A 27,429-nucleotide genomic window follows, 5' to 3' on the forward strand; every position below is an offset into this window, starting at 1 on the left:
TCCCCCCAGCCCCTGGGAATGACCGACCTACTTTGTCTTTATGGATTTGCTTGCTCTGGACATTTGATATAAATGGAATCATACTGTACATGGTCTTTGTGACTTCCTTTATTTAGCATAACACTTTCTTTTTCTTAAAAAATTTTTTTTAATGTTTATTTATTACTTTGAGAGAGAGAAAGACAGAGCAAAAGCAGGGGGGATGAACAGAGAGAGAGGGAGACACAGAATCCGAAGCAGGCTCCAGGCTCTGAGCTGTCAGCACAGAGCCCGACACGGGACTCGAACCCACAAACCTTGAGATCATGACCTGAGCCGAAGTCAGACACTTAACTGACTGAGCCACCCCGGCGCCCCTTGCATGGTATTTTCAAGGTTCATGTGGTAGCAAAATGTTAGTACTTCATTTCTTTTTATTGCTGAGTCATATTCCATTGTATGGACATGCCACATTTTCCTGATGCATCCGTTAGTTGAGCATTTGGGTTATTTCTGCTTTTGGACACTTATGCATAATACTGCTGTGAACATCTGCGTAGAGTTTTTGTACAGACATGTTTTGTTTTCATTTCCGTTGGGTCTGTACCGAGGAGTGGCATGGCTGAGTCCGCAGGGTAACTTTATGCGTGACATTCTGAGGACGTGCCAAACTGTTTTCCAGAGCAGTCGTGCCATTTTCCACCCCCACCAGCGGTGTGTCAGGCTTCCGCAAAAGCCCCGGGCACCCTCACCAGCCCTTGTCTGCTTTGGTTGTAGCCATTCTCGCAGGGGTAAAGTGGCACCTCAGTGGGGGTTAGATTTGCCCTCCCCTAATGACTAATGATGTTGAGCATCTTATGTGGTTTTTGGCCATTTGTATATCTTGTTTGGAGAAATGTCTATTCAGATTTTTTGCCCATGTTTTAAAATATTGGATTATTTGGGGTGCCTGGGTGGCTCAGTCGGTTGGGCGTCCAACTTCAGCCCAGTTCACGATCTCGCGGTCCGTGAGTTCAAGCCACGCGTCGGGCTCTGGGCTGATGGCTCGGAGCCTGGAGCCTGCTTACGATTCTGTGTCTCCCTCTCTCTCTGCCCCTCCCCCATTCATGCTCTGTCTCAAAAATAAATAAACGTTAAAAAAAAAAGATTTAAAATATTGGATTGTTTGTCTTTTCATTGGTGAGCTGTAACAGTTAATTACCTCAATACAATATCATAATTTGCAAATATTTTCTCCATTCTGTGGGTTGTCTTTCACTTAATGGTTTCTTTGAAAGTATAGATGTTTTAATTTTGATTAAGTCCAATTTAGCTGCCTTTTTTTTTTTTTTTTTGGTGCTTTTGATTTTATATTTAAAAAAGGGTTGTGGGGGGTGTGGTGCCTGGGTGGCTCAGTCTGTGAAGCATCCAATGCCCTGTTTTGGGCTCCCCGCTGCAGAGGTTGGGATTCTCTCTCTTCCTCTCTCTCTCTGCCCCTCCCTCACTCGTACTCTCTCTCTCTCTCTCAAAATAAATAAACTTAAGAGAAAAAAAGAAACAGGGGCGCCTAGTTGGCTCAGTGAGTGAAGCCTCCTACTCTAGCTCAGGTCATGATCTTGCAGTCTGTGGGTTCGAGCCCCACGTTGGGCTCTGTGCTGACAGCTCAAAGCCTGGAGCCTGCTTCGGATTCTATGTCTCCCTCTCTCTCTGTGCCTCCTCTGCTTATACTCTCACTCTCTCTCAAAAATAAATAAAAACATTAAAAAAAAAAAAAAAGAAGAAGAAGCAGTTGTGGGGCACCTGCCTGGTTCAGTTGGTGGAGCATGTGATTCTTGATCTCTGGGGTAATGAGTTCGAGCCCCATGTTGGGTACAGAGATTGGTTAAAAATAAAATCTTAAAAAAAAAGAAAAAAAAAAGAAAAAAAGAAACTGTTGCTTCACCTAAGGTCATGAAGGTTTACTGCTATGTTTTTTATTTTTTTAACATATTTTATAGTTTTAACTGTTATATTTCGGCCTGTGATCCATTTTGAGTGAAATAGGATTTCAAATTCACTTTTTGCCTGTGGATATTCACTTGTGACAGTACCATTTATTGAAAAGACTGTTTTTTCCCAGCTGCATTTTCTTGGGACCTTTGTTAAGAATCAGTTGACCATAAATGTAAAAGTAAGCATTTATTTTTGTACCCTTGCTTTTATTTCATTGATCTTCTGCACCACCCTGTCTTGGTTACTGAAGCTTTGAAGTAAGTTTTGAAGTTGGAAAATGAATCTTCCAACATTTTCCTTTTTCAAGGTTGTTGATGACTATTCTGGGTCCCTAGTATTTCCATATGAATTTTAGAATCAGCTTGTGAATTTCTACAGAAAAAGGCAGCTGTGATTTTTATAGGCATTGTGCTGAATTACAGAGTATTGAAATGAAATTTGAAAGGATTCAAATAATGCAAAGTACATTCTCCCACCGTATTGTAAAAATCAGTTACAGGAGATTTGGGAAATTCCCAAATACATAAAAATTAAATAACACAGTCTGAAATAACCAATGAGCCAAAGAAGAAATCACAAAGGAAATTGGGAAGTACTTTTAGGATGAAAGCAAAGGAAAACACAAAATACCAGAACTTATGAAATGTAGTTGCAATAGCCCTTGGAAGGAAATTTATAATCTTAAACATGGACATTAAAAAAGAAGAAATACCTTAAATCCATAACCTAGTCTTCTGTCTTAACAAAACTCTTTTCAAGGTCACTATTTTTTTCTTCTAGAGACTGTAATCTGTTGAGCCCCTCTTGTGAATTCTCATTTCATTTATGTTCTCCTCAATCTCAGAATTTGCATTCAACTCTTTTGTATTTCTATTTCATTATTGCTATTCTTTATTTTGTGAGACATGATTCTCACACTTTCTTTTTTTTTTTTTTAAAGTTTATTTATTTATTTTGAGAGAGAGAGACAGAGAGAGAAGCAGAGAGAGAGAGAGAGAGAGAGAGAGAGAGAGAGAGAGAGAGAGAGAGAGAGAGAGAGAATTCCAAGCAGGCTCTGCCCTGTCAATGCAGAGCCCAGTGTGGGACTCAAACTCAGGAACCGTTCGTAAGATCATGACCTGAGTCGAAATCAAGAATTGAAGGCTTAACTGACTGAGCCACCCAGGTGCCCCTTCTTTAATTCTTTAGTTAGGGTTTTCTATTATTCCCTGAACACATTTATAACAGCTGATATACACATTTTTGTCTAGTAATTCCAATAGTTGGGTTTTCTCATGTAGAGTTTCTATTCACTGCTGTTGTTCCTGTGTGTGGGGACTGCTATTTTGTATCTTTGCATGGCTGACCATTCTTATTTTTGTTAAAAACTTGATATTTTAAAGAATAGAATGTGGCACCTTTGAAAATCTGGCTGTCTTGTCCCCAGTCTGTTGTTGTTGTCACTGTTTGTTTCTTTATTGACTTTATGGACTCTCCTGGACTAATTCTGTAGAATTTGCCTTTCCTGTGGTGTGCACAGCTGGAGTTTCTCGTTAGTTTCATGGTCAGCTAACAATTGCCTAGAGATTTCCTTAATCCTCTGAACCAGTAAGTCTTACACCCTTCGCCTAGGGGATGGTATGTTGGCTGGAGTACCTGACGGCTCAGGAAGTTTTCAGGACTGCCTTAGCCTTTATTTACTGATTGTGCGAGGCCCTGAGTTCAGACAAAGTAAAAGATTAGGGCATTTTAGGTCTTTCCTGGGCATGTGCACAGCTCTGTACATATGCATGACTTTTAGAGCCCCAGGGGATCACGACTTTACAACACCCTCTGTGGATATCTATCTCATTCCTCAGATCTTTAATTTTTTTGGCCAACCTCTTGTTTATCTCAACGAGTACCATTGTCTCAGGCATCTGTGAAGTTAATTGTTACTGCTCGTTTTTTTCTAATAAATGCTTTGGTGATAGGGGTTTTGTTTGTTTGTTTTTGTTTTTTGTTTTTTTACCCAGTGAATTCTGAGTCAAGTCAAATAAAGATAAACTCTGGATGGGGCTTTTCTAGAGAACATCACGATGAGTCAAATACTCACAATTCTCTGGGGCTTCTTGAGGGGCTCCAAAGCCAGTCTGGCTCCTGGGTGATGCTAAGCTGTGGCTGTGTTTCTCAAGGCAAACATATTGCCAAAGAGGGGGCAATGGACCTAGGGAAGTTAAAACACCTCGAAATTCACTATGGTTGCCAAGATTTTAGCATTTTTTCTTTTTTTTATAATTAAAAATTTTTTAAATATTTATTTTTGAGAGAGAGGCAGAGCATAGTGGGGGAGGGGAAGAGAGAGAGGGAGACACAGTATGCGAAGCAGGCTCCAGGCTCTAAGCTGTCAGCACAGAGCCCAACATGGGGCTTGAACTCACGGACTGCGAGATCATGACCTGAGCTGAAGTTGGATGCTCAACTGACTGAGCCACTCAGGCGCCCCTTAGCATTTCTTCTTAAATAAAGAAACACTACTTGGATTCTTGCAAGCTTTGGGTAATGTCCAGAGTCCTGAAAAATTGATATTGACAAGTTTTCAATTGCTTTTTACAAAGAAGCAGATTGTCAGAGGTCCTTACTTTATAGAAATTTCTTCCTTACAGGAATCCCTTCGTCTTTTTATTTTATTTATTTTCAAAAATTTTTTAATTAAAAATTTTTTTTATTTAATTTTTTTACTTTAATTTTTTATTTTTTTAAATTTACATCCACATTAGTTAGCATATAGTGCAACAATGATTTCAGGAGTAGATTCCGTAGTGCCCCTTACGCATTTAGCCCATCCCCCCTCCCCCAAACGCTCCAGCAACCCTCGGTTTGTTCTCCATATTTATGAGTCTCTTCTGTTTTGTCCCCCTCCCTGTTTTCATATTCTTTTTGTTTCCCTTCCCTTATGTTCATCTGTTTTGTCTCTTAAAGTCCTCATATGAGGGAAGTCATATGATTTTTGTCTTTCTCTGACTAATTTCACTTAGCATAATACCCTCCAGTTCCATCCACATAGTTGCAAATGGCAAGATTTCATTCTTTTTGATTGCTGAGTAATACTCCATTGTGTGTGTGTGTGTGTGTGTGTGTGTGTGTGTGTGTGTGTATATATATATACACACCACGTTTTCTTTATCCATTCATCCATCGATGGACATTTGGGCTCTTTCCATACTTTGGCTGTTGTTGATAGTGCTGCTATAAACATGGGGGTGCGTGTGTCCCTTCGAAACAGCACACCTGTATCCCGTGGATAAATGCCTAGTAGTGCCATTGCTGGGTCGTAGGGTAGTTCTATTTTTAGTTTTGTGAGGAACCTCCATACTGTCTTCCAGAGTGGCTGCACCAGCTTGCATTCCTACCCCTTCATCTTTTTAAAGCATGTTCCCTATGCTGTTGATATAAATTTCTCTCTCTCTCTCTTTTTTTGGTTTTAGATACCTTTGAAATAGCATCTGTAAACTTACCCATTCCTGTGCAAACCAGGAACTATTATAAGAATGTGTCTGATAACAAAGAGATTGTGAAATTAGTCTCTGTGCTTAGCACAATCATCAACTCCACCAAAAAGGTATGTCAAAAGGATTTGCCACCAGAACCCTTTGCTTTACAATATGTACTTGTGTGAATGTCACAAGCTTGTGTCCTACACGTAGCCTGGGTCTCACCCACGGTGCCTTTGGTGAGGAGCTGTGGAATCTTGGATGTGCTCAGCAAATGTTTGTTTACCTAAAACTTTTTCTTTCTAGGTTGCGAGGTGAAAAAGGACCATTATTCCTATGTTTTATGTTGTGTTCTGTTTAATGCTTTAAGTCTACGTATTTACTGATTTAGTACAAATAAACCTAACTGTTAAAAAATTTTAAGGGGTGCCGGGTGGCTCAGTCAGTTAAGTGTCTGATTCTTGGTTTCGGCTCAGGTCATGATCTCACAGTTCGTGGCTTCGAGCCCCACATCGGGCTCTGCAGCCAACAGCGTGGAGGCTGCTTGGCGTTCTCTTTCTCTCCCTCTCTCTCTGGCCCTCCCGCACTTTTACTGTCTCTCTCAAAATAAGTACATAAACTTAAAAAATTCAAACCACAAGTGAGTACTAGTCAGTACTGACTAGTATCATCTGAAGCAGAATAAGGCTTATACTTAATTTTTCCTATTTGTGTAGTCAGGTAAATCTCATAAACTATCAGATGAAAACGTATGTGTATTACCACACGGAGACGAGGTCATAGGGAAAATAAAGCAAATAGGTGTTATCAATTCAAGCTTGTACTCAAAAGGGGTGTACATTAGGATTAAGTTTTCTTCCAACCTGTTCCTCTCTCAGCTCCCCCCTTTCTGTTCAGGCAAGCCTGTTTTTGTCAAAAGGATTCAGAACCCTGAAGTCAGCTTCTACTTACGCACAATTTATATCCACACTGCCGCCAATACCTGTTGACTCTTTAAAAATGTCTCTCCGTGTTGAGGGAATAGTTGTCACTCAGCAAATACATCTTTTCTATTACTCGGTTCTGATAGAATGAGCTTCATTTGTTTGAAAACATTTTGAGAGCTGCCGTTGCTGTAACCATGTGAAGAAATATTATTAAGTTTAATTTTAATGTGTTCCTGAGGGAACTGGAAGCTTTTGCATTTATGCATTTTCAATATTCCTTTCTTAAGATATTGAAGGTCCTGTATTTAATTTTGCCTTAGGGACAGTGTTCACATAATTCAATTTAACAAATATTTATCTAGTGCTTAGTTTATCAAGCTCTGTATGCATGATAAAGGTAAGTATTTTATGGTGATGATAAACATTCAGATATATTTCCAAATGTTGCAGTAATCATGGAACATACAATGAAATAAATCAATAATGAAGCTCATTACTTTCTCTGAATATAAGCAGCCACTATTATGAAAATCTAAGGGTAAGCATAGTCGTTGAAATTAGCATACTGCTGGCAACAAAATGCTTATCTCTGCGTTATTTCTGTCGCATTTGCTTTTATATTACACGAAGGAAGTGTGCAAATCTTAGGCACTTAGAATAACTTGGACTTTTTCCAGACTGACGAGATGGACATAGTGTTTCTGGAAGAATAACTACACACTTCGTCATCATACTAGACATGATCAGCTCTCTATAGCCAAAGACCCTTCTGGGTGATTCTGGCTCAACTATGGAAAATCCTCTGACCCCAGCCCTTTTCTTCTTGCCATCGCTGACTGGATCAGATTGTAAACCTGACCTACATTCAGCAGATCCGTAGGCTAGCCACCAACTTACACCATTGCCTGGCTTGGAAAGATGAGCTGGACCAAACAATTTAAATAACCTTGGCAATAAAAATAGCTTCAGCTCTACACCCGCAGTTCGTGCAATTTTTCCTTTAAGCCCTAGGTTACCTCCACTTTAAAAATTTCCAACTTGATAAAGAGTGACACCGTCAGAAAAGATAAATGAGAGTCTCAACGTATTTAGGTAGGGTATGTTCTTAATATTATAAAGTCTAGGATGTTTAAAGAGCTCAGGATTCTGGAATTTCTACCCATATTTTGGCATCTTTGGTAATCTGTAATTCATTCTCCACGTCATCCTACAGTTGTGAATGTCTACATACTGTTGCAATTCATTCTGGGTGTGCATGTCAACATCTCAGTCCATGCAAGGGGGTCACTTTGGCTGGGATAAGTCGTGGCGGGCTTAGCTTTCCAATTTTAATTGAAGTCTGGGACGTCTCAACAGCTATTACACCCAAGGCATGTGGGACACTTTCACTACATTTGGGGATTGGAGTGAAGCCATTTGGTTTAGTGCAGGTTGGTAAGCTTTATTTAAGTGACTGGGCCATTTAGAATGCTGTTGGTATGCTATATTTTTTCAAATAATGGCATTTTATTTATTTATTTTTATTTATTTATTTAAAAAAAATTTTTTTTAACGTTTGTTTATTTTTGAGACACAGAGAGACAGAGCATGAACAGGGGAGGGGCAGAGAGAGAGGGAGACACAGAATCTGAAACAGGCTCCAGGCTCTGAGCAGTCAGCACAGAGCCCAACATGGGGCTCGAACTCACGGACCGCGAGATGGTGACCTGGCTGAAGTCGGACGCTTAACCGACTGCGCCACCCAGGCGCCCCTCAAATAATGGCATTTTAAATTCTATCCCAGTTAAAACATTTTTTTCTCACGCAGATGTATCTCTGAAATTATAATATAAGCCAATAGAAAAAGTTGATTTCCAAGAGGTAGACGCATAAGAAATGAGGAGCCAAATCTTTAATTATTTATAGGTGATATGATTATCTATTATATAAATCCAAGAGGCTGATCTAAAAAAAAAAATATGGCCCAATGAGAGTCAGGTTAGAGTTCGTTGAAAGATAATTATAGGCATTTCTGCTGTCATACAATAAACATTCCTGAAAACACTGTTTTGCAAAGTTGCACATCAAATATAATACGGATTATGAGAAAAACAGAATTGAGGCAGACACACAAAACCTAGGAAAGTTTGTAACCGAGTAGTTACAAAAACAGGGGCAATCATAGTAAAATTTTAACCCATTTAAAAATGGTATCGTAAATAAAGAACTTTACTATTAAAAGGTGACAGAACTTGGTAAAAGGTGGGTGTGAGAAACAGTTGAAACAAGGATTAGATGTCCACAGATCAGGCTGAACTGTGCAGAGAACAGCCTCAAAACAAAGCAGGACCAAACTGGCCCCAAAGGAAAAAGTGCTGGAAGGGGCGTGCACACACAATTGCGCCCCTCCGCGGCCGGCTGCTTTAGCTGGTACAGAACAGCATGCTGGGAAAAATAGCATTTGATAATGTCACCTCCCCATTATGTTGACATCATTCTCTAGTTACCAAACATGAATGAGCCAGTTCATCTTACAGAAGCACACTTTGTAGCAAACAGGACTGTTGATTAAAAAATCATTTTTTTAAACTTAGATGCCATCCATAGCCAGTTGTAAAAATAGTGGAAAAGAGATCCTGTTTACAATAATCACATCGCTGAAAAATACCTAGGAATATGCGCCATAAAGAGTGTCTGGAGTCTCTATGAAGATTCCCATAACACCTAACATGTAATTAAAAAAACAATTGGAAGATTTGGAAGCACATACTGTGTTCCTGGATGGGAAGATTTAATATTGCACAGGCGTCACTTCTAATCCAATGAGTTTATACATTTTACGTGGTTTCATGCAATCTGCCAGGTGGGGTTTGATACAGGATGTATTCTGTTTGCCCCCCCAGATCTTATCTCCATCCTCTGACCTTATGGAACAAATTAATAGTTTTCCATTGAGGCTTCCAATAGATTTTACCAACGACAGAGTCGTGGCAGAGGTCTGGGGCTGGGGGCGGGGGGTGTGGGACAGGGGAAAGAGAGTGACCTTAGCATAATTTTTTCCATAGCCCCCCTGTTGTGGCATGATTTTGAACTGTGGGTTTTTAAAAAAAAATTTTGATTTAGTTTTGAGAGAGAGAGAGAGAGAGAGAGAGAGAGAGAGCATGAGCAGGGGTAGGGCAGAGAGAGAAGGAGACACAGAATCCGAAGCAGGCTCCAGGCCCTGAGCTGTCAGCACAGAGCCCCACACAAGGCTCTCTAACTTACGAACCATGAGATCATGACCTGAGCCAAAGTCGGACACTTAACCGACTGAGCCACCCAGGCACCCCTGAACTGTGGTTTTTGAATGAAGACCCAACCCCAATCAAGAGGGTCTTGTCCACAAAAGTCTTCATGGACTCTCTTTTTCTAGTTTCTAGAAATTGTCCCCTTCTCCTTTTGGCTAGGAAGGCTAACAATTTCATTGTTACTACTCCTGAGTTACTATGCCCATATTGTATCTAGTACCAATCCTATGGCATTTTTAAATAATTAAACAGCTCACTAATTAAACATTTTATTATTTTATTTTATTTTATTTTATTTTATTTTATTTTATTTTATTTTATTTTATTTTATATTTACTTTGAGAGAGAGAGGGGAAGAGTGAGCAGGGAGGTGCAGAGAGAGAGGTAGAGAGAATCTCAAGCAGGCTCTGCACTGCCATCACAGAGCCCAATGCGGGACTTGAACTCATGAATCGTGAGATCATGACCTGAGCTGAAATCAAGAGGCGGATGCTTAACTAACTGAGCCACCCAGGTGCCTCACTAATTAAACATTTAATAAATCCACGGGAACCACCAGCAGTTGAGCAACATTCACTTATACCGTGATGCCATTTCCACATCTTCCCTCTGAACACAAATCTGTTATTTGTATTCTAGGAAGTTATTACATCTATGGATTGCTTCAAGCGCTACAATCATATTTGGCAAAAAGAGAAAGAAGAAACAATTATGACGGTTATTACAAAAAACCCCTTGCTTTCTGAATTTGAATCTCAGATTGTCTATTTTCAAAAGCTGGAGCAGGAAATTAATGCCGAGCCGGAGTACATCTGTGTGGGTGCCATTGCTCTGTACACAGGTTGGTTCGTTTTCTTTCATACAGTCATCAGAATTCAACTGTATTGTTCTGTCTCTTTATGTAGATTAGCATGCCAGAGAGTTCTAGCTGTCTTAAAGTTTTTATGGGCTTCAAGTTTTCAGACCAATTTGTAGATTTGTTTTTAATTCCCTTCTGCATAATTCTATATTCTGGACTATTTTGAACACTTTGCTGCTAAACCTTGAAAATAAATGCTATTTCAGAGAAAGAGAATGAGTGTGTTGTATTTGCAATTAAAATGTACTCTTCCTTTAATAAATAATTGTAAACATTTGAGGCTAATCTTCAATGGTTTTGACATGTACTTTTTAAAGCATTTTTGAAATATGTTTCGCATTGTTGTAAGACCAGCTTTATAAAATAAATGAATAAATGATGAGTAGGAAATCTAACTTTTTCCAGTTTAATTTTTTTTATGCACCACAAAGCTGTAAGTTGCAAAATGTTTATTATTGGTGAACAGCAGTGCTCTGTTTTTTCATACTGGTTCAAGTTTTTCAAACTGAACTGTGGACATTTGGGTTTTACAGCTGACTTGAAGTTCACTCTGGCTGCTGAGACAAAGGCCTGGATGGTCGTCATCGGTCGTCACTGTAACAAAAAGTACAGGAGTGAGATGGAAAACATTTTTACACTTGTTGAAGAATTCAATAAAAAACTGAATCGTCAGATTAAAGACCTAGATGATATTCGGATCACTATGGCAGCACTGAAAGAAATCCGGGAGCAGCAAATCTCCATTGACTTTCAAGTAGGACCTATTGAGGTAACTGATAATCGTTGGTTCATTATGGGAATAGCTCATCATGTTGAGTGATATTAGCTGAAGTATTGACTAGCTGTGGACTGTAGGGATGGTGGTTACAGATGGATGCTTAACCCAAGAATAATTTCAGTAATGATGATACCTAACCTTACAGGGTACCTTCTATGGGCCCGTTCTAGACCTTTGCATGGCATCCAAAGTCCCTAACTGCAGAGCCTGAGATGAGGATTTCTGTACAAGTGATCTACTGATAAGTGCTCATAGGAGAAGGGAGTGTGAGGGAAATAGGAATGATGAGGTCAGATCGGGGGTGGGGTTGCTAAGGGAGGGTGTGAGCTTAGCTGTAGACAGATTTCCCACAGGGTGCTCTGGAGCATGAATTCCACACAGTTGCTCCCACTTTGAGGGAAGGGAGACTGCCCTTTGTACCCTGAGACAGTTGGTTATTGACCATCATCTCCTCAAGAGGAGACTCCCATTTAGCTGAGGACAGTTTTCCAGGGAAAGAGGCAGCTGCCATTACCCCAGACAGTACTCCTAGCAGTCAGGATGGGAATACCAGCTGGAAAACAGAACCTGGATGCAACTGTAGGGGAGGAAAAATTCTTCCTCTACCCTTCAAGATTCTCCAGCTGGCTTAAAACTTAAACCGACATGAGACCTACTAATAGGAGTAAAACCAGAGTTTTACTATGTGCACACAGAGGCCCAATAATGAAATTGAGACCTAAAGAAATGACCAAGGCAGGCCGTTTTTATGCTTTTCAGACAAAGAGACAATAAATCCGTGAGGAATTGACAGGATAAAGAAAACTGAACTTTGGGAGCTTCAATTAGTAAGGAATTCTGAATAAGTTTTGGGCTGTGGTAGTAAATTAGTAAAAAGAAACAAGCGTTGTTATATAGCCTTCTCAGCTCTAAATGCCCTATCCCTGGTGATAAGGATGTTTCTTTACCTCCTGGTTCTGAGAGGCTGCCTTTCACACAGGAGATTTGTTTCCTGGTTTCTGGAGAAAAAGTCGGGCAGCGTGTCAGAGAGTTCTTTTTGAATTGGCTATTTCTTAAGTGACTTTTGTTCAAAATAATGTGGCAAAGTGGCACATTTTGGTCCCTATAGGTACTAACAGTGTCCATTCATGTATTAATTCTGTATTAACACATTTAATCCTTACTCAACACCTCGTTTAACATAAGGAAACCAAGGGTCAAAGAAATTATTCAGCTTGATATGTGTTACACATTTCTTTTAAAATTATGCTGTATCATATTTTCTCTCCTGTATGAAATTGTTTGCTCAGGAACGGATCACTGTATTATTCTTTTGAATGAAACCAGTATGATTATAGCATTAAAATGATTCCAGAAAAAAAAATACCATTTTAGCACTTCATAACTTAAATGTCTGGACTTAACTTCTTTAAAAAAATTTTTTTTATTAAGTTTATTTATTTATTTTGAGAGAAAGACAGAGAGAGTGAGCAGGAGAAGGGCAAAGAGAGGGAGAGAGAGAGAATTCCAAGCAGGCTCCATGCTGTCAGCGTGGAGCCCCATGCAGGGGTCAAACTCACGAACCGTGAGATCATGACCTGAGCCGAAACCAAGAGTTGGACGCTTAACTGACTGAACCACCCAGGCATCCCTGGACTTAAATTCTGATGGTGAGGATTGTACACCAGTCTCACATTTTCTGTGCCCCTCTTTGAATTTTGGAAAGTTTCAAATAACCATGAAGATGGTTCAGATAATTAAATGCTTGCACCTTTGCCGTATTGGGTCAGGAAAATCATGTGGCCCACCGTGCCCTTCTTGGGAATTGAAACATAAGATAAAGAGTCCCTGCTTTGTGTAGAACTAGGAGCGTCCCTGGGCATTTGAAGGGAAGGCCCAGTAACCGACATCCCTGTTTCCCCCTGTCTGAGCATTCAGACAAAACTGTAGTCAAGTAGTCAAGGTAAAAATACAACCTTTTGTTCCTGATAGAACTTATTTGGAAGACATGGCTTAGTGTACAAACTCCCATATTCCCATTACCACCCAAATCCATGCGCACACACTGCTTGTGACGACTACATCCCAGAATTGTTGAACTTATTTGTGCGTCAGAAGCAGAATTGAAAAGCTGCAGGCCCCTCTATTACCCTGCTTCACTCTATTTAAAAAAAAAATTTAATGCTTTATTTTTGAGAGAGAGAGACAGAGAGCGAGCGAGCGTGCATGAGTGGTAGAGGGGCAGAGAGAGAGGGAGACACAGAATCGGAAGCAGTCTCCGGGCTCCGAGCTGTCAGCACAGAGCCCGACATGGGGCTTGAACTCACGAACCGTGAGATCGTGATATGAGCCGAAGTCGGACGCTTCACTGAGCCATTCAGGCACCGCACCCTGCTTCACTCTATTGACACTGGAGGGCAGACCAGTGGGTTGCCTTCAAGGAGGAAGAAGAAAGAGGGAGAAAGGCACTGGGCTAGGCTTGCCCACATCAAGTCTTTTACCCAAATTAATGATCAGGTATTCGTTCCACCTGTATGGAGAGAACTAATGCCGGGAGACGAGGGCAGAGATATTTAGGGAAAATCCTTTCTCATGAAAACCAAACTCTTTTAGCCAAGAGAGTAGACGAGAATTTTGCATCTTGAGGTCAATGACTGGGCTCAGGCTTTGATGCAGCAGTACCCTTGTGTGTCTTACTATTGGAACCTCTTACCAACAAAATGAAATGGGATAGAGTTAAAACCCTGATTTATTTTATTATGCTAATATTAGCAGTTAGATTATCTTATGTTTTTCATCTCGAAGTCTTGAAATACAACTTAGGGGCCTAAATAAAAATACCTTTTATTTGCATAATGGTTTATAGTTTTTGAAATTCATTTAAAATGATATTTGTGGATATTCACAAAAATCCTGTGAAGCAGCCAGGAATTTTCTCATTTTACCGTAGAGGAAACTGAAGCTTAGGGGCCCGGTTGCTCATTTAAGCTTTTATGGTTTGCAAGAAGGAAAGAACTCTCGGGGTAGTTTCCCTATCATACTGATCTTTTCCATTCTATCACTTTAATAAGTGAGTGAGTAGATTTACGCATCTGACCGGCAGAAATTAAATTTTCCTTCTTTCGTGTAGGAATCCTATGCCCTGCTTAACAAATACGGTCTTCTCATAACAAAGGAAGAGATGGACAAAGTTGATACTCTGCGCTATTCTTGGGAGAAGCTTCTGACACGTGCCAGTGAAGTTCAGAACGAATTAGTCTCACTGCAGCCCCGTTTCAGGAAGGAGCTAATTAGTACCGTGGAGGTCTTCCTCCGAGACTGTCACCACTTCTATTTGGACTATGATTTGGTACAACTCTGGTTTTTCCTGTTTGTATTTTTGGGAAGAGTCAATAGAGCCGGCAAAGTGCATAAAGATTCTATGCCAAGTTTCATGACTCTCCCTAGAGAGTTTCATGAATGAAATGGGAGTTTCATTTTCATGAGAGCAATCCAGGAAATGAGGAATCTAAAAGTGCAATCCATATTATATCATTGGTCTGTTCCTGAAGTTGTTTGGTAGCTTTCTAACTTTGTGTGGCCAAATCCTGTTCACATGTGGTTAAATGTCATCCTTCTGCAGCTTTCCCTAGTTCCATAAACACTGTAGAGCACCCAGCGTGTGGCAGGCACTGACCTTGGTGCGGAACACACCAACGTGGACAAGACAGATGAGTTCCTGTTTTAGTCCTTCATCTATGAGTTTTAGTGCAGACTCTTCTGCACTAGGAGTATGTGCACTAAGACCCACTTCTAACCGATCATAATACACTAGAGAAAGGAAATATGCGAAGGGTACAGTTTGTACCTGTTAAGTAGGAACACACAAAACCACAAAGTTAACGAAGTTATGAGGTTGGATCCATGCACTAACATGGATGAAGCAGCACAGAAGTCCACGTATTGAAGGCGTTCTAATGTAGGAAAGCCCGACTGGAATGTTAAGATTCTATGTCACTCTGCAAATAAATATTAGAATGCTAAAAGCTGTGAGTTCCGTGGCATTGGTGTTTTAGTTCAAAACCAGGCATGATACGTGCTTCCTATAGACTGCTTACTGACCCTTCCTCGCCTGGTCGCCTAAGAAATGAGAAGTACTCATTTTTAATTTTAAGAATTTCCTGAAATTAGAAGGTGTGGTATTACTTGGCTTTTTTTACTTGAAAATATTTCCAAATGAGTCACTTTCCTGAGTCCTTTTGTACAATTAAAGAACGAAGTTTCCTAACATTGATGTGACGTGAATGAAAACTAGCTTTGATGTGCATATACTTTGAGCTCATGAAATTTGAATACAACACTTCCTCTTATTTTGTGTTTAACTCTTTGTTTCAGAATGGTCCAATGGCTAGTGGCTTAAAACCCCAGGAAGCCAGTGATAGGCTTATCATATTTCAGGTAATCTTTTTGGTTTCTATGACCTTCTACACAACCAAAACCTTAACATGTTTTAGACACATACATTTTTTCCCCTTAAGATAGAAAAGCCTGTTGTGGAATATTTTTAAAAATTGTGATTTGGGATAATTATATTTGGAGATGGTGTTAGTTATTTACTATTCTTATTTACATGTGCTCTGAAATCATACACGTTTGCTTATTTGCCAGTTTTTAAGTTTACCTGTTTATTCATGTGTAAATCATCTCGCTGAGTTTTCACTGGTGTTTTCTTTAGAATCAATTTGATAATATCTATCGGAAATACATCACCTATACTGGAGGAGAGGAGCTCTTTGGACTGCCAGTTACTCCGTATCCTCAGCTTCTTGAAATAAAGAAGCAATTAAATCTTCTACAGAAAATATACTCTCTATACAACAGTGTCATAGAAACTGTAAATAGCTATCATGAGATGCTTTGGTCAGAAGTGAATATTGAAAAAATCAACAATGAACTTTCAGAGTTCCAGAACAGGTGAGAAATTAAATGTTTAGCATGCCCCGAGCTATTGAATCTTAAATGCTTTCTTCTTTGATAGACTGTCAAGTTCTCTTTTCACTCCCAGATGTTTTGAAAGCACATCAGGCTGTATTGCTGTTGTCCGTTGACGTCACCCTTGTCAGACGCTATTTATTAATTACCCCTGTGTGTACGTGGTAAGACAAACGCGTCCTTTAAACCTGGATGAATTTTGTCAGGGGCTCTTCTGCATCTTGGAGGGAGCTGCTCTCTCTTTATATTACACTTATCAAACATTTGAAGTTTATGTGAGATGACTTCCTGTAATAAAAGCAAGAGCCCTATGATTTAAGTGTTGAACCCAAAGAAAATACAGGGTCATTTGTTGTGTTTTTTGGTTGTCAGCCTGATACACTCCGCTGTGCTTTGTACTTAGGAGGATCTCAATACATGTTTGTAGAATTGAATTGAATTGGGAGGCACCTCCGTCATTTAAAATAATGCCTTTTTACCTAGCTAAGTGTTACGAGGGAATTGAAAAAACAAAACAAAACACCAAACTTTCCCAATTGGGAGGAGCAGTTTTCTCTAATGTAAAAGTATGTTAGATTAACAGATATCATTTGAATCATGAAATTTGAAAGTGTGGTAAGTATTGGAAATGACTGTTTTTTGATAGAATGCTAGTAGACAAGCTTGGAGTGGAGACACTCAGGCTCCTCTTCGAATGACCATTCACGGTGACTCCCTTTGCAGGTGTCGGAAGCTGCCCCGGGCCTTGAAGGACTGGCAGGCTTTCTTGGATCTGAAGAAGACCATTGATGATTTCAGTGAGTGTTGCCCACTCCTGGAGCACATGGCCAGTAAGGCCATGATGGACAGGCACTGGGAAAGGATAGCTGCTCTCACTGGCCATAATCTGGATGTTGGGAATGAAACTTTTAAGTTAAGAAATATCATGGAGGCACCTCTTCTGAAATACAAAGAAGAAATAGAGGTACAGTTCATAGGATTACCTGATGTGGTGGGAGATTGGAAGGTCTCATGGGATTTATTTTGACAGTATTCCTACATTATGGAATGTGGGACCAGTAAACCATACCAGGACAATTAAAACTCTTCTGGGCATCCAGCTATTCATTCCTTCCACACATGTTTACGTGACAGGTTCTGTGTTGAGTGCTGGGGACATACTGATGCTTTCCTTCATTCATAGATCATTAAATAACTTGCATAGTTAAATAATTACACAAATAAGGGTATAGTTACACAATGTGGTAAATACCATTGAAGTAAAAAGCATCTGTTCTATGACAGCCCATAGTAATGGGGTTGACCTGTTTGGGGTGATGGGTGGTAAAGGTAGGGAAGTTGAGACACATGCCCATGACTGCTGGGGAGGGAATGTGTGCGTGTGGTGAGGCTGAGGGACTTGGAAAGGGCAAAGAAGACAATGTCAGGCATGTGGAACAGCATGTGTGAAGGGTCTGAAGTGTGTTTGGGAACCAGAGGGAACACCAGGGTGGAGAGACCAATGGGGAGTCGTCTGGGAGATATATTTTGAGCAGAGATGACATGGTTAGATTTGCATTTTCTAAAGATCACTGTGGTAACTGTGTGGAGAAAGGATTGGGGGAGGGCAAGTGAGAATGATGGGAAAACCAACTAGGGGATTATAAGAATATCCCAGACAAGAGACAATGGTGTGTTGGATGAGGGGGCAGGTAGTGAAGCTGGAGAAGGGAGAAAAGATCAACGAGATCATTAGAAGGTAGAGCCGGGTAGAAGAATCTGGCAAGAGAGGGAACATGGTAGGAGAAACAATCTAGGGTAAACCTTAGATTTCCTGCTGAGCGATCAAGGTGGATGATGGTGCTCATCACGGAGATAGGGAATTATTGGAAGGGAATCAGTTGAGTGACAAAGTGCAAAGAGCTTAATTTGGGGCATGAGTTTGATATTTCACAGAATGTGTTTGGGATTCCCTTCGTTAGATCCAAACACAGAGGCCCAATAGGCAAATGGATGGGGGTCTTACCGGGAGATACAAGAGGTTACAGACTGGGTGGGCATAGATGAGCTCATGCAGAGAGGGAGTGCAGCATGAGACGAGAAGAGGCAAGGATGGGGCTTGAGTAATGGTCCAGGAAAAAGCGTGGCTGCAGAGGAGACTGGGAAAGTGGAGGGAGACCTGGAAGAAGTCAGGTTTCTCTTCATTTTCTCCTCTCATACCGCATTGATATGGCTCTAGAGTTAAATCAGAGACACATTAAATTTTGGGTCTTTGATTAGAGTTTCAAAATTTACAAGGTTATCACACATGTGTTTTTTTTTTTATCCAAATGGAGATATAATTGACATATAACATTGTGTAAGTTGAAGGTATATAACATATTGGTTTGATACATTTATATTGTGGCATGATTGCCATTGGAGTGTTAGCTAACACCTGGGTTATGCCACATAATGATCATTTCTTCTAGTGGTGGTAGCAATTAAGCTCTAGTCTATTAGGAAGTTTAATATTTATGATACAGTTTTGTTGTCTATTATCACTGTACTGTGTGTTAGATTTCCAACATCTCTTCTCTTCCCCCATCCCTGGCCTCTGGTAACCACCACTCTACCCTCTGTTTTTTTGAGGGTTCCACATATAAGGGATTCCACATCCAAGGGATAGCATATGGTATTTTTACTTGTCTGACTTATCTCAGCCTAATGCCCTCAAGGTCTACCCACGTTGTCACAAATGTCAGGATGTCCTTTCTCACGGTGTTCCGTTGTTGCGTACCTTTTCTGTCATCTTTCTCTCTGGAAGAGTTTGGTGGGACATTTTACAAACTAAGGTTCTGTTATTTAGTAATACATCTTCATCTCTCTCCCTAAATCTCGATCTATATACATATACACCATTTCTCATATTGCATTTTAGAGCTGGGCGGGAAAAGTATTTTTAGATACGTATGAAGCAAATAGTGAGGCTAGGACCTCTGCTGAATCTGGACTGTTCACGAAGGACGTGCGACTTTCATGTGGTAAAGCTAGAGCTTGCAATTTTAATAGGACATCTGTATCAGTGCGGTGAAAGAGAGAGACATCGAGCACAAGCTGAAGCAAGTGATGAACGAGTGGGACAGCAAAACATTCACATTTGGCAGCTTTAAAGCCCGTGGGGAGCTCCTCTTGCGGGGAGACAGCACCTCAGAAATCATCACCAGCATGGAGGACAGCTTGATGTTGCTAGGCTCTCTACTGAGCAACAGGTAGGAAGTCCGTCCATCTTTCCCCTGAGATGTGGGAACCACCGCAACAAACGTTTTAAGGGAAATTAATATTAAACAATGCAGCAATGGCCCCCATACAATTTATTTAACATTAAAAATCCGTGTTTTAATTTTAGCCCTTGGCACAGCATGTGTAATGCTGTTTTTATTTCATTATCCTCTACTGTGGGATGTGTCTGAGACCATCAACTGGACAAAATAATGCAACATGTAATTAGCCACTTGGATCTTGCGGAACATTTCAACTTTGCAGCTGACAAGCCTCACCGCACAGCTGACAGCTTGACAGGCTCCGGAGTCCAGGGGAAATTAGGCTGAGCTTCAGAATAACCGTTCTACTTGGGAAATCGTTGTGCCAACATCTGTGGACTAGAAACTCTTAGTTGTGTACATACTTTAATGAGATGACAGATTAAGATAGAGAGTGAATTTAATTCATAAAGAGAAATAAAACAGCACAGACCGATACGAGTCTAACACTTCTGTTTGACAGTTAACTGCAAAACCATCATGCTTTGGATGCACATGCCTTAGACTCATGAGCTTAACATTTCCTTGGTTCCTTGCTTCCCTTTGCTCCTCCTGAAATAATTTTTTGTTCACCAGGATCTTCTCAGATATGTAATAATTGTGTAGCATGTGGGTATCATTGAGATACGAGTTTGCTGCATTCTGTCTTTCGAACGTCAGTCTCTTCTGTGTGTATATGTATATGAATAAGTTTAATGTAGGGATTAATAACCACTTAATACTGTTTGATAAAAATTTCTCTTCTTCGCTTTTGCTTGGTACACCCAAGTGTTTGAAGTGAGTAATATGGGATATAAAATTCGGTCTTAGAGATTTAGACCATTGGTAACCTTGACTCTGAAGTACTTAGGATTTGGTGAGTTTGAATGAATTTAGTTGCTATTCATACCCAAATAAATGAAGGACAGATGGAAAATAACACATCCTAGGGAGGTAGATAATGAACACATACAAATTAAGTAAAAATTACTATGTTAGGGATGGGGAAACTGTCCTTACCGATGGCAGTGAATCCACAGATGAGAGTTGTGTGAGCAACACGTATTCAGTACAAATTTATTGAACACCTACTATGTGACATACACTTTTCTAGGTGCTATGGACAGAAGAGCAAATCAAACAGTGTTCTCTGTTGCTATGGAACCGCATTGTAGTGAAAAGCGTAAATTAAAAAAAAAAACCCAGAAAGATGTGGAATATTAAAACAGTCTGTTTCACAATTAGGACTGTGGGAATGAAAATTTTATTAATGAATATGACTAATATTTGAGAAAGATTTAAGTCCATAGTCTGTTGGAATGGAGGGATCCCTAAGGGCAAAGAAAAAGGAAAAACAGTGACGGGGAGTACAATTATTAGAATTTTGTCTGCAAATAATAGAAGCACCTCGTGAAACATTGCCTGCACAAAACTGAAGTTTATGCGGCTCTCACGTAAAAGAAGTTCCAAGGTTGATGGTTCAGGGTAGAGAGCAGGCTCCACCTCATCATCAGGGACCTAAGCTTTATCAGGCTCACCCTTCTGTCTTTTCCAGGGGTGGCCCTTCCCCTTACTTCCCCTTCCATACAATGCTGCCACCCACTTCTTACCCAAGAGAGTGGTCCTCACTTGGCTGTTTACTGGACGCCTGGGGAACTTAAATCCCAGTGCCTGGGCCACATCTCACACTGATTGAATTGGAGTCTTTTGGGGGTGGGACCCAGGCAGGCCTGAGTAGGGTTTTTTTTTTTTAATGTTTATTTATTTTTGACAGAGAGAGTGACAGAGCATGAGTGGGGGAGGGTCAGAGAGAGAGGGAGACACAGAATCGGAAGCAGGCTCCAGGCTCCGAGCTGTCAGCACAGAGCTCCGCGTGGGGCTCGATCTCACAAACCGCGAGATCATGACCTGAGCCGAAGTCGGATGCTCAACCGACTGAGCCACCCCAGTGCCCAGGCCCAAGTAGTTTTTAATGTCTGCTGGATGTCCCCAAAGTGCAGCCAAGGTTGGGAGCTACTGATGTGGAACTTAGTCCCGGCCCTGCCCTTTGCTCCAGAGGAGGCTGGGAAATTCAGTATTTTAACTGGGCACTTACGTTTCCAGGTAGAAATGGGGTCCTGTATCTAAAGAGAAAAGGAAAAAAAACACTGGAAGGCCATGATCCGTTTCTCTCTCAAGAATGAAAAAGGGAAGATAGATTAACTATAGGAGAGACTAAAGAGTGACTATCAGAGTATTACACGTAGACATGCATGAGCCCTAACACACATACACACACAAGCACACGCACATGCACACACACACAGACACATGCGAGTGGGTGGTTTTGAGTGGCTGGGGAGTTGGAAAGAGACCCAGAAAGGGGGAGGCTAGAGAGAGATTGCAGTTATTAACATGTTTGAAAATTGAATTGGTTGTTTGATCCCCACCAGTGTCTCTGTAATTGCCCCATAGTATGTGAGAAACCAGAGAGAGTCCCTGGAGTAGACACCAAAGGTCAGCAGAGAGACTATTACTCGCTTTGCTGTAGCAACAATGACCCCAATTTTATTACTCTAGCAGTTGTGTGGAATCAAGTCTAATGCCTGATCTGCTTCTCAGATGACACATCTCCCACCTGTTTATGCTCTGGATCAAAACAGGAAAAGTCGAACAATGTCCAGTAAATGATGATGATTTAGTCACTTGGTAGCATCATTAAAAAAAAATAAGTTTATTTATTTGAGAGAGAGAGAGAGAGAGAGAGAGAGAGAGAGAGAAGGTGTGAGAAAGAATCGTGGAGGGGCAGAGAGAATCCCAAGCAGGCTCTGCACTGTTAGCCCAGAGCCCGACGCGGGGCTCAAGCCCATGAACCGTGAGGTCATGACCTGAGCTGAAATTAAGGGCTAGATGCTGACCTGACTGAGCCTCCCGGGTGCCCCAAGTAGCATCATTTTCAAAACCAGCACAACATAATCCCAGTTGTAAAGAAACAGGTAAAAATTAGGATTAAATAAAATCTTTTAGTTTGAAAACAACAACAATAAAAAAGAAAACACCAAAAAAGCCTCCCAAATGCTGACTGTATTTTTCATTTTAGGTACAATATGCCGTTCAAGGCCCAGATCCAAAAATGGGTGCAGTACCTTTCCAACTCAACAGACATCATTGAGAGCTGGATGATGGTGCAGAACTTGTGGATTTACTTAGAAGCTGTCTTTGTGGGAGGAGATATTGCCAAGCAGCTTCCCAAGGTTTCAGAATTTTCCTTATGGTTTCATCAGGGTTTTAACTCAGAGAATTCTCTAATAACTAATGATTCCTTCAAAAATGCAATAATATTTCAATTTCTCTGGAGCCACACCCTCCCCAACGTTTTTGTTGTTGTTGCTGAACTGTTTTATAAGGAGAGAGCGATTGTGGAAAAGTAAGGGTGTGAAGGCTACAAAACCGTGTGGTTTTGTGGGAAACAGAGGGTTAAAAAAAGAAAAGGAATGTCTGCATAATTGATACACTTTAGGTAATTTGAAGGTAGAATTTGGGAGCAGTGCGGAATTATGGCGTAGTTATCTCGACAATGGCAGGATAATTTGTTCTGTTACTACTGACAGTTTAAAACAACTCACGCTATATAATTCACCCAATTATATCTGTACTGGAAAACTGGGGGGGTGGAAACAGGCAGAAAAAAAAAAAACTCCAGAACAAAAAGGCCCTCTTCTCAAGACTGTGGAACATGTTTTTTTCTCATCAAATTGAATCATCTTATGGGGAATATGGAGTGTAGTATTTTGAAATTTTTATCAAAAACATTTTTCTTACCAAATCTCAAGGATTCTTATTCAACTACCTTACATCGTTTGCAAAATTATAATGTTTTAATGATATATTTGAGTTTCAGAAACACGGTTGTGTTGAGTGTCTTTTTTGCTCAGTCTTCCTAGCTGTCCCTGTGGTGAGTTTTCAGTTTCATTACAGAGGATGGGTCTGTTAGCCGATGTATTTTTCGCCTACCGGTGGAATGTATCCACACACTGAAACTTTAAGTGTTTATTTACTTATTTCTTTATTTCTGCTTTTATATTTGGGCATGTTTTTCTTCTTGCTGGGCGGTGGGGAATCTCAAATTGGATGTAATACTGGCAACTTTCACATTCAATATTCAAGGAGCTCGGTGGGGTCTCTTGCTCTCATATTTGATAGTACATGCTTATTGGTAAAGTACAGAAAGTTTTAGGGAAGAAGGAAAACCTTATTTCTATTCTCTCAAAGTCCTCTGCGCATTTTCAATTTTTTTCCTGAAAAAAAAATCTGTGTTTAAAAATTTCACAGTATTAGGGTTTAATTAGTTTTGTATCTTATTTTTAAATGTTTTCATTTCTAAATATACAAACAATTCAGTGCTCAGTGTAGAAAACTTGAAAAACATAAAATTCACTTCATTTAGGGATAACTGGCAAAAACACTTGGGAGTGCTTTTCTCTTCCAAGCTGTCTCATATTGTATTTTCATTTCTGTGTCTGTCTTCTGCTTTCAGTTAACATAATGGGGGGACCTTATTTAAGAAAGGGGGTGGGATGGTGCAAAAGGAGAATCGAAATAGAACATGTGTGACATTTTAGGCATGTAAAGTTGGGATATCCAGACTGGGGAGAAATCTGGCCTCAGCAGAAGGTATGTGAGATGCGCTTTCCTTGAGATCACAGATGTGTCCAAGTGGGCTTTGTTACCTCGCTCTTGTAGGAAGCCAAGCGCTTTTCCAACATCGATAAATCTTGGGTGAAGATTATGACTCGGGCTCATGAAATGCCAAATGTGGTTCAGTGTTGTGTTGGAGATGAGACCATGGGGCAGCTATTACCGCACTTGCTGGACCAGTTGGAAATGTGCCAGAAATCCCTCACTGGGTAAGTTTACTGGCTCTGTGAAGGCCCCCTTAGCGTCCTAGAGATGAAAGGGATCAGAGGGACTAGACAGCATTAGCCATATTGATTTTCTTTTGCTAAAACGTAATTCGTGTCTGATGTTGTTGCATAGATAAAACCGGTAGCTTGGGGTCTCATATTATCTCCAAGCCCTTGCTGGATTTGTTCTGATGTTGGAATAATAGGACTCAGGGCTTCTTCCATCCACTGGGACAAAGTCTTGCAAATTCTCATATAGTCCTTGCCTTTTAAAACGGATACAGCTACTTTTCTGGTTTTCTTCTTGGATAAGCATCAACCAAGAACAATATGAACAGTGTAATGGACACAAGTAGTCAAGATTATACAGAAACAAGAGCCTCATATGTCTATCAGTGTATACACACACACACACACACGTGCACACACACACGTGTATAGGAGGCGGGGTGAATTCCAAGAGTAACATATATCTTTCTTTTCTTTCCCTTTGGCTAATCAAGATAAATCATGTAAGCAGAAGTATGTTGAATAGTAGTGAATATTCCAAAAACAGTTAACGACACATGGTTTTCTGTATTTTTTATTTTTATTGAGATATAATTGACATACAGCATTACATTAATTTCAGGTATGCAACATAGTGGTTTGAGATTTGTATATATTGCAAAGTGATGACCACCATAAGTCTAGCTAACGTCCATCGTAATGTGCATAGTTACAAACTATTTTTCTTGTAATGAGAACTTTCAAGATCTACTTTCTTAGCAGCTTTCAAATATGAAATAGAGTATTTTCAACTATAGTCACCATGTTGTAAAATATATCCCCATGACTTATTTATATTATAGCTGGAATATACATGCTTTTAAATATCTCCTCTTTCTCTTTCACTCTTATGTGGATCCTGAGAAACTTAACAGAAGACCATGGGGAAGAGGGAGGGGGAAAAAAGTTACAGAGAGGGAAGGAGGCAAACCATAAGAGACTCTTAAAAACTGAGAATAAACTGAGGGTTGATGGGGGGGTGGAAGGGAGGGGAAAGTGGGTGATGGGCATTGAGGAGGGCACCTGTTGGGATGAGCACTGGGTGTTGTATGGAAACCAATGTGACAATAAATTTCATATTAAAAAAATAAGTATCTCCCCTTTAACCATTTTTTTAAAATTATTTTTTACTTTAGGGAGAGAGAGAGAGAGAGAGAGAGAGAGAGAGAGAGAGAGAGAGAGCATGAGCAGGGGAGAGGGGCGGGGGGGGGGGTGGTGGGAATCCCAGCAAGCTCCACATTCAGCACAGATCCTGGCACGGGGCTGGATACCCTGACCCCGGGATCATGACCTGTGCTACAATCAAGAGTTGGACACTTAATTGGCTGAGCTACCCAGGTGTCCCTAAATTTCCCCCCTTCAATCTTAGAATAGTCAGTATGTATGGAGAAATTTAGGATAAACTGTTGGTTATGTACTGGTCAGAGTTCTCTAGAGAAATAGAATCAGTAGGGTGTGTATACACATGGTTGGGGGTGGAGAGAGAGAGAGAGAGAAGAAGAGAGAGAGAGACTGAGGGAGAGAGATGTGATGGAGGAGACTGGCAAGTTCAAATCTACAGGGAAGGCTGGCAGCCTGGAGACACAGGGATGACCTGCTTCAGTTAAAGCCCAAAGGCGGTCTGCTGGCAGAATTCCTTCTTCTAGGGGCTGTCAGTCTTTTTTTCTTTAGGCTTTTGCCTGATTGGTTGAGGCCCACCCACATTATGCAGGATAATCTGCTTTATTCAAAGTCTTCCGATTAAATGTTAATCTTAGCTAAAAATACCTTTACACTGGGGTGCCTGGTGGCTCAGTCGGTTAAGCATCTGACTCTTGGTTTTGGCTCAGGTCATGATCTCACGGTTCGTGGGTTCGAGCCCCGTGTCAGGCTCTGCAGCTGGCAGCATGGAGCCTGCTTGGACTTCTCTCTCTTCCTCTCTCTTTCTGCCCCTCCCCTGCTCACCCTCTCTCTGTCTCTCTCAAAATAAGTAAGTAAACTTTAAAATGAAAACCTTCACAGAAACATCTGGAACAAAGTTTGACCAGATACGTGGGTACCGTGGCCCAGCCAAGTTGACACATAAAATTCCCTGTCACGATCATCTGTAGTCACGAGTGGGAGCAGCATCAGGAATGCTAATTGTGCTGAGATGTACATTGACTCTGCCATGCCACATATCCTGAGCTTTTAACTCCAACTAAGTGATGATGTCTCCTTGGCTAACTCTGGGAGATGGATGCCCCCTCCCCATACCAACCCCCCCATGTTCTCACGACCTACAACAGTACCTATAACACCACCTGTGACTAGGCAGCTGTCTTGTGCACTGAGCAACCCAGGGCACCTAAGCCAGGCTGTGCTCAGAGTCACGGGTGGGGGTTAAAATTCTGAGCCTCAAATGGCACTTTGGAAGGATCTCTGTGAAGCAAGTAGAGGTGTTGCTTAAACTTGAACCAAAAACGTGACTGAGCTGAAAACAGAAGAAACACCTGTATGGTAACATGTAAGGGAGGGGGCTTACTTACTTATGCTTGGCTGGTTAAGTGGCTTTCGAGGTGGCTGCTGGAAAATAATAAAGTAATGAGAAAATTAAGGTGAAAGGAAAGGATAAAAACCAAAGATGGTAAACTTGTCTCAAAAAGAAGCTATAAATGGACCTCAGATTCAGAGGCCAAAGGCTTTTTTCCCAGGGACAAAGGAAAGAGTGATGTACGATTAGGTATAGCATTCATACGATGCATAAAATGAAAGGTTCCTGTTGCTCGGGAAAACAACATTTTTTTTGTTTGTTTGTTTTAAATTGACACCTTGGACGATACTCTATTGTGCATTCTCTATAATGGGAACACTCAGCAGAATCCTCACCTACTTGCTTTACCCCAGTGTGAGTCAAGTGGGAGACATTATGATCGAATGGCTTGATCCAGGGAAGTTGCGATGGGCTGCCTGCACACTCTTCAGGAACTCCTTCATGAATATCACTGGTTTATCCAAGTTAATAGAGGATCTGGGGCAGTGTGAAATGTGAGGGATGTTAAGCCCTGACAAGAATCTAGGTGATAGACCATTGGCGCT

The 27,429-nt window shown here is 40.7% G+C and overlaps 1 protein-coding gene across 1 annotated transcript in view; it reads left to right on the forward strand.

Moving 5' to 3' along the window:
• The window catches only part of DNAH5 (dynein axonemal heavy chain 5), a 282,567-nt gene that overhangs the window by 110,942 nt on the left and 144,196 nt on the right, over positions 1-27,429 (forward strand). Inside the window, 10 exon segments of the mRNA XM_023239471.2 lie at positions 5,397-5,530; positions 10,234-10,435; positions 10,987-11,222; positions 14,341-14,559; positions 15,585-15,647; positions 15,925-16,163; positions 16,905-17,145; positions 19,212-19,411; positions 22,521-22,674; positions 24,164-24,327. Of these exon segments, the coding sequence (XP_023095239.2) occupies positions 5,397-5,530; positions 10,234-10,435; positions 10,987-11,222; positions 14,341-14,559; positions 15,585-15,647; positions 15,925-16,163; positions 16,905-17,145; positions 19,212-19,411; positions 22,521-22,674; positions 24,164-24,327 (1,852 nt within the window).

The sequence above is a fragment of the Felis catus genome, chromosome A1, assembly GCF_018350175.1.
Source record: "Felis catus isolate Fca126 chromosome A1, F.catus_Fca126_mat1.0, whole genome shotgun sequence".
Lineage (NCBI taxonomy): Eukaryota > Metazoa > Chordata > Mammalia > Carnivora > Felidae > Felis > Felis catus.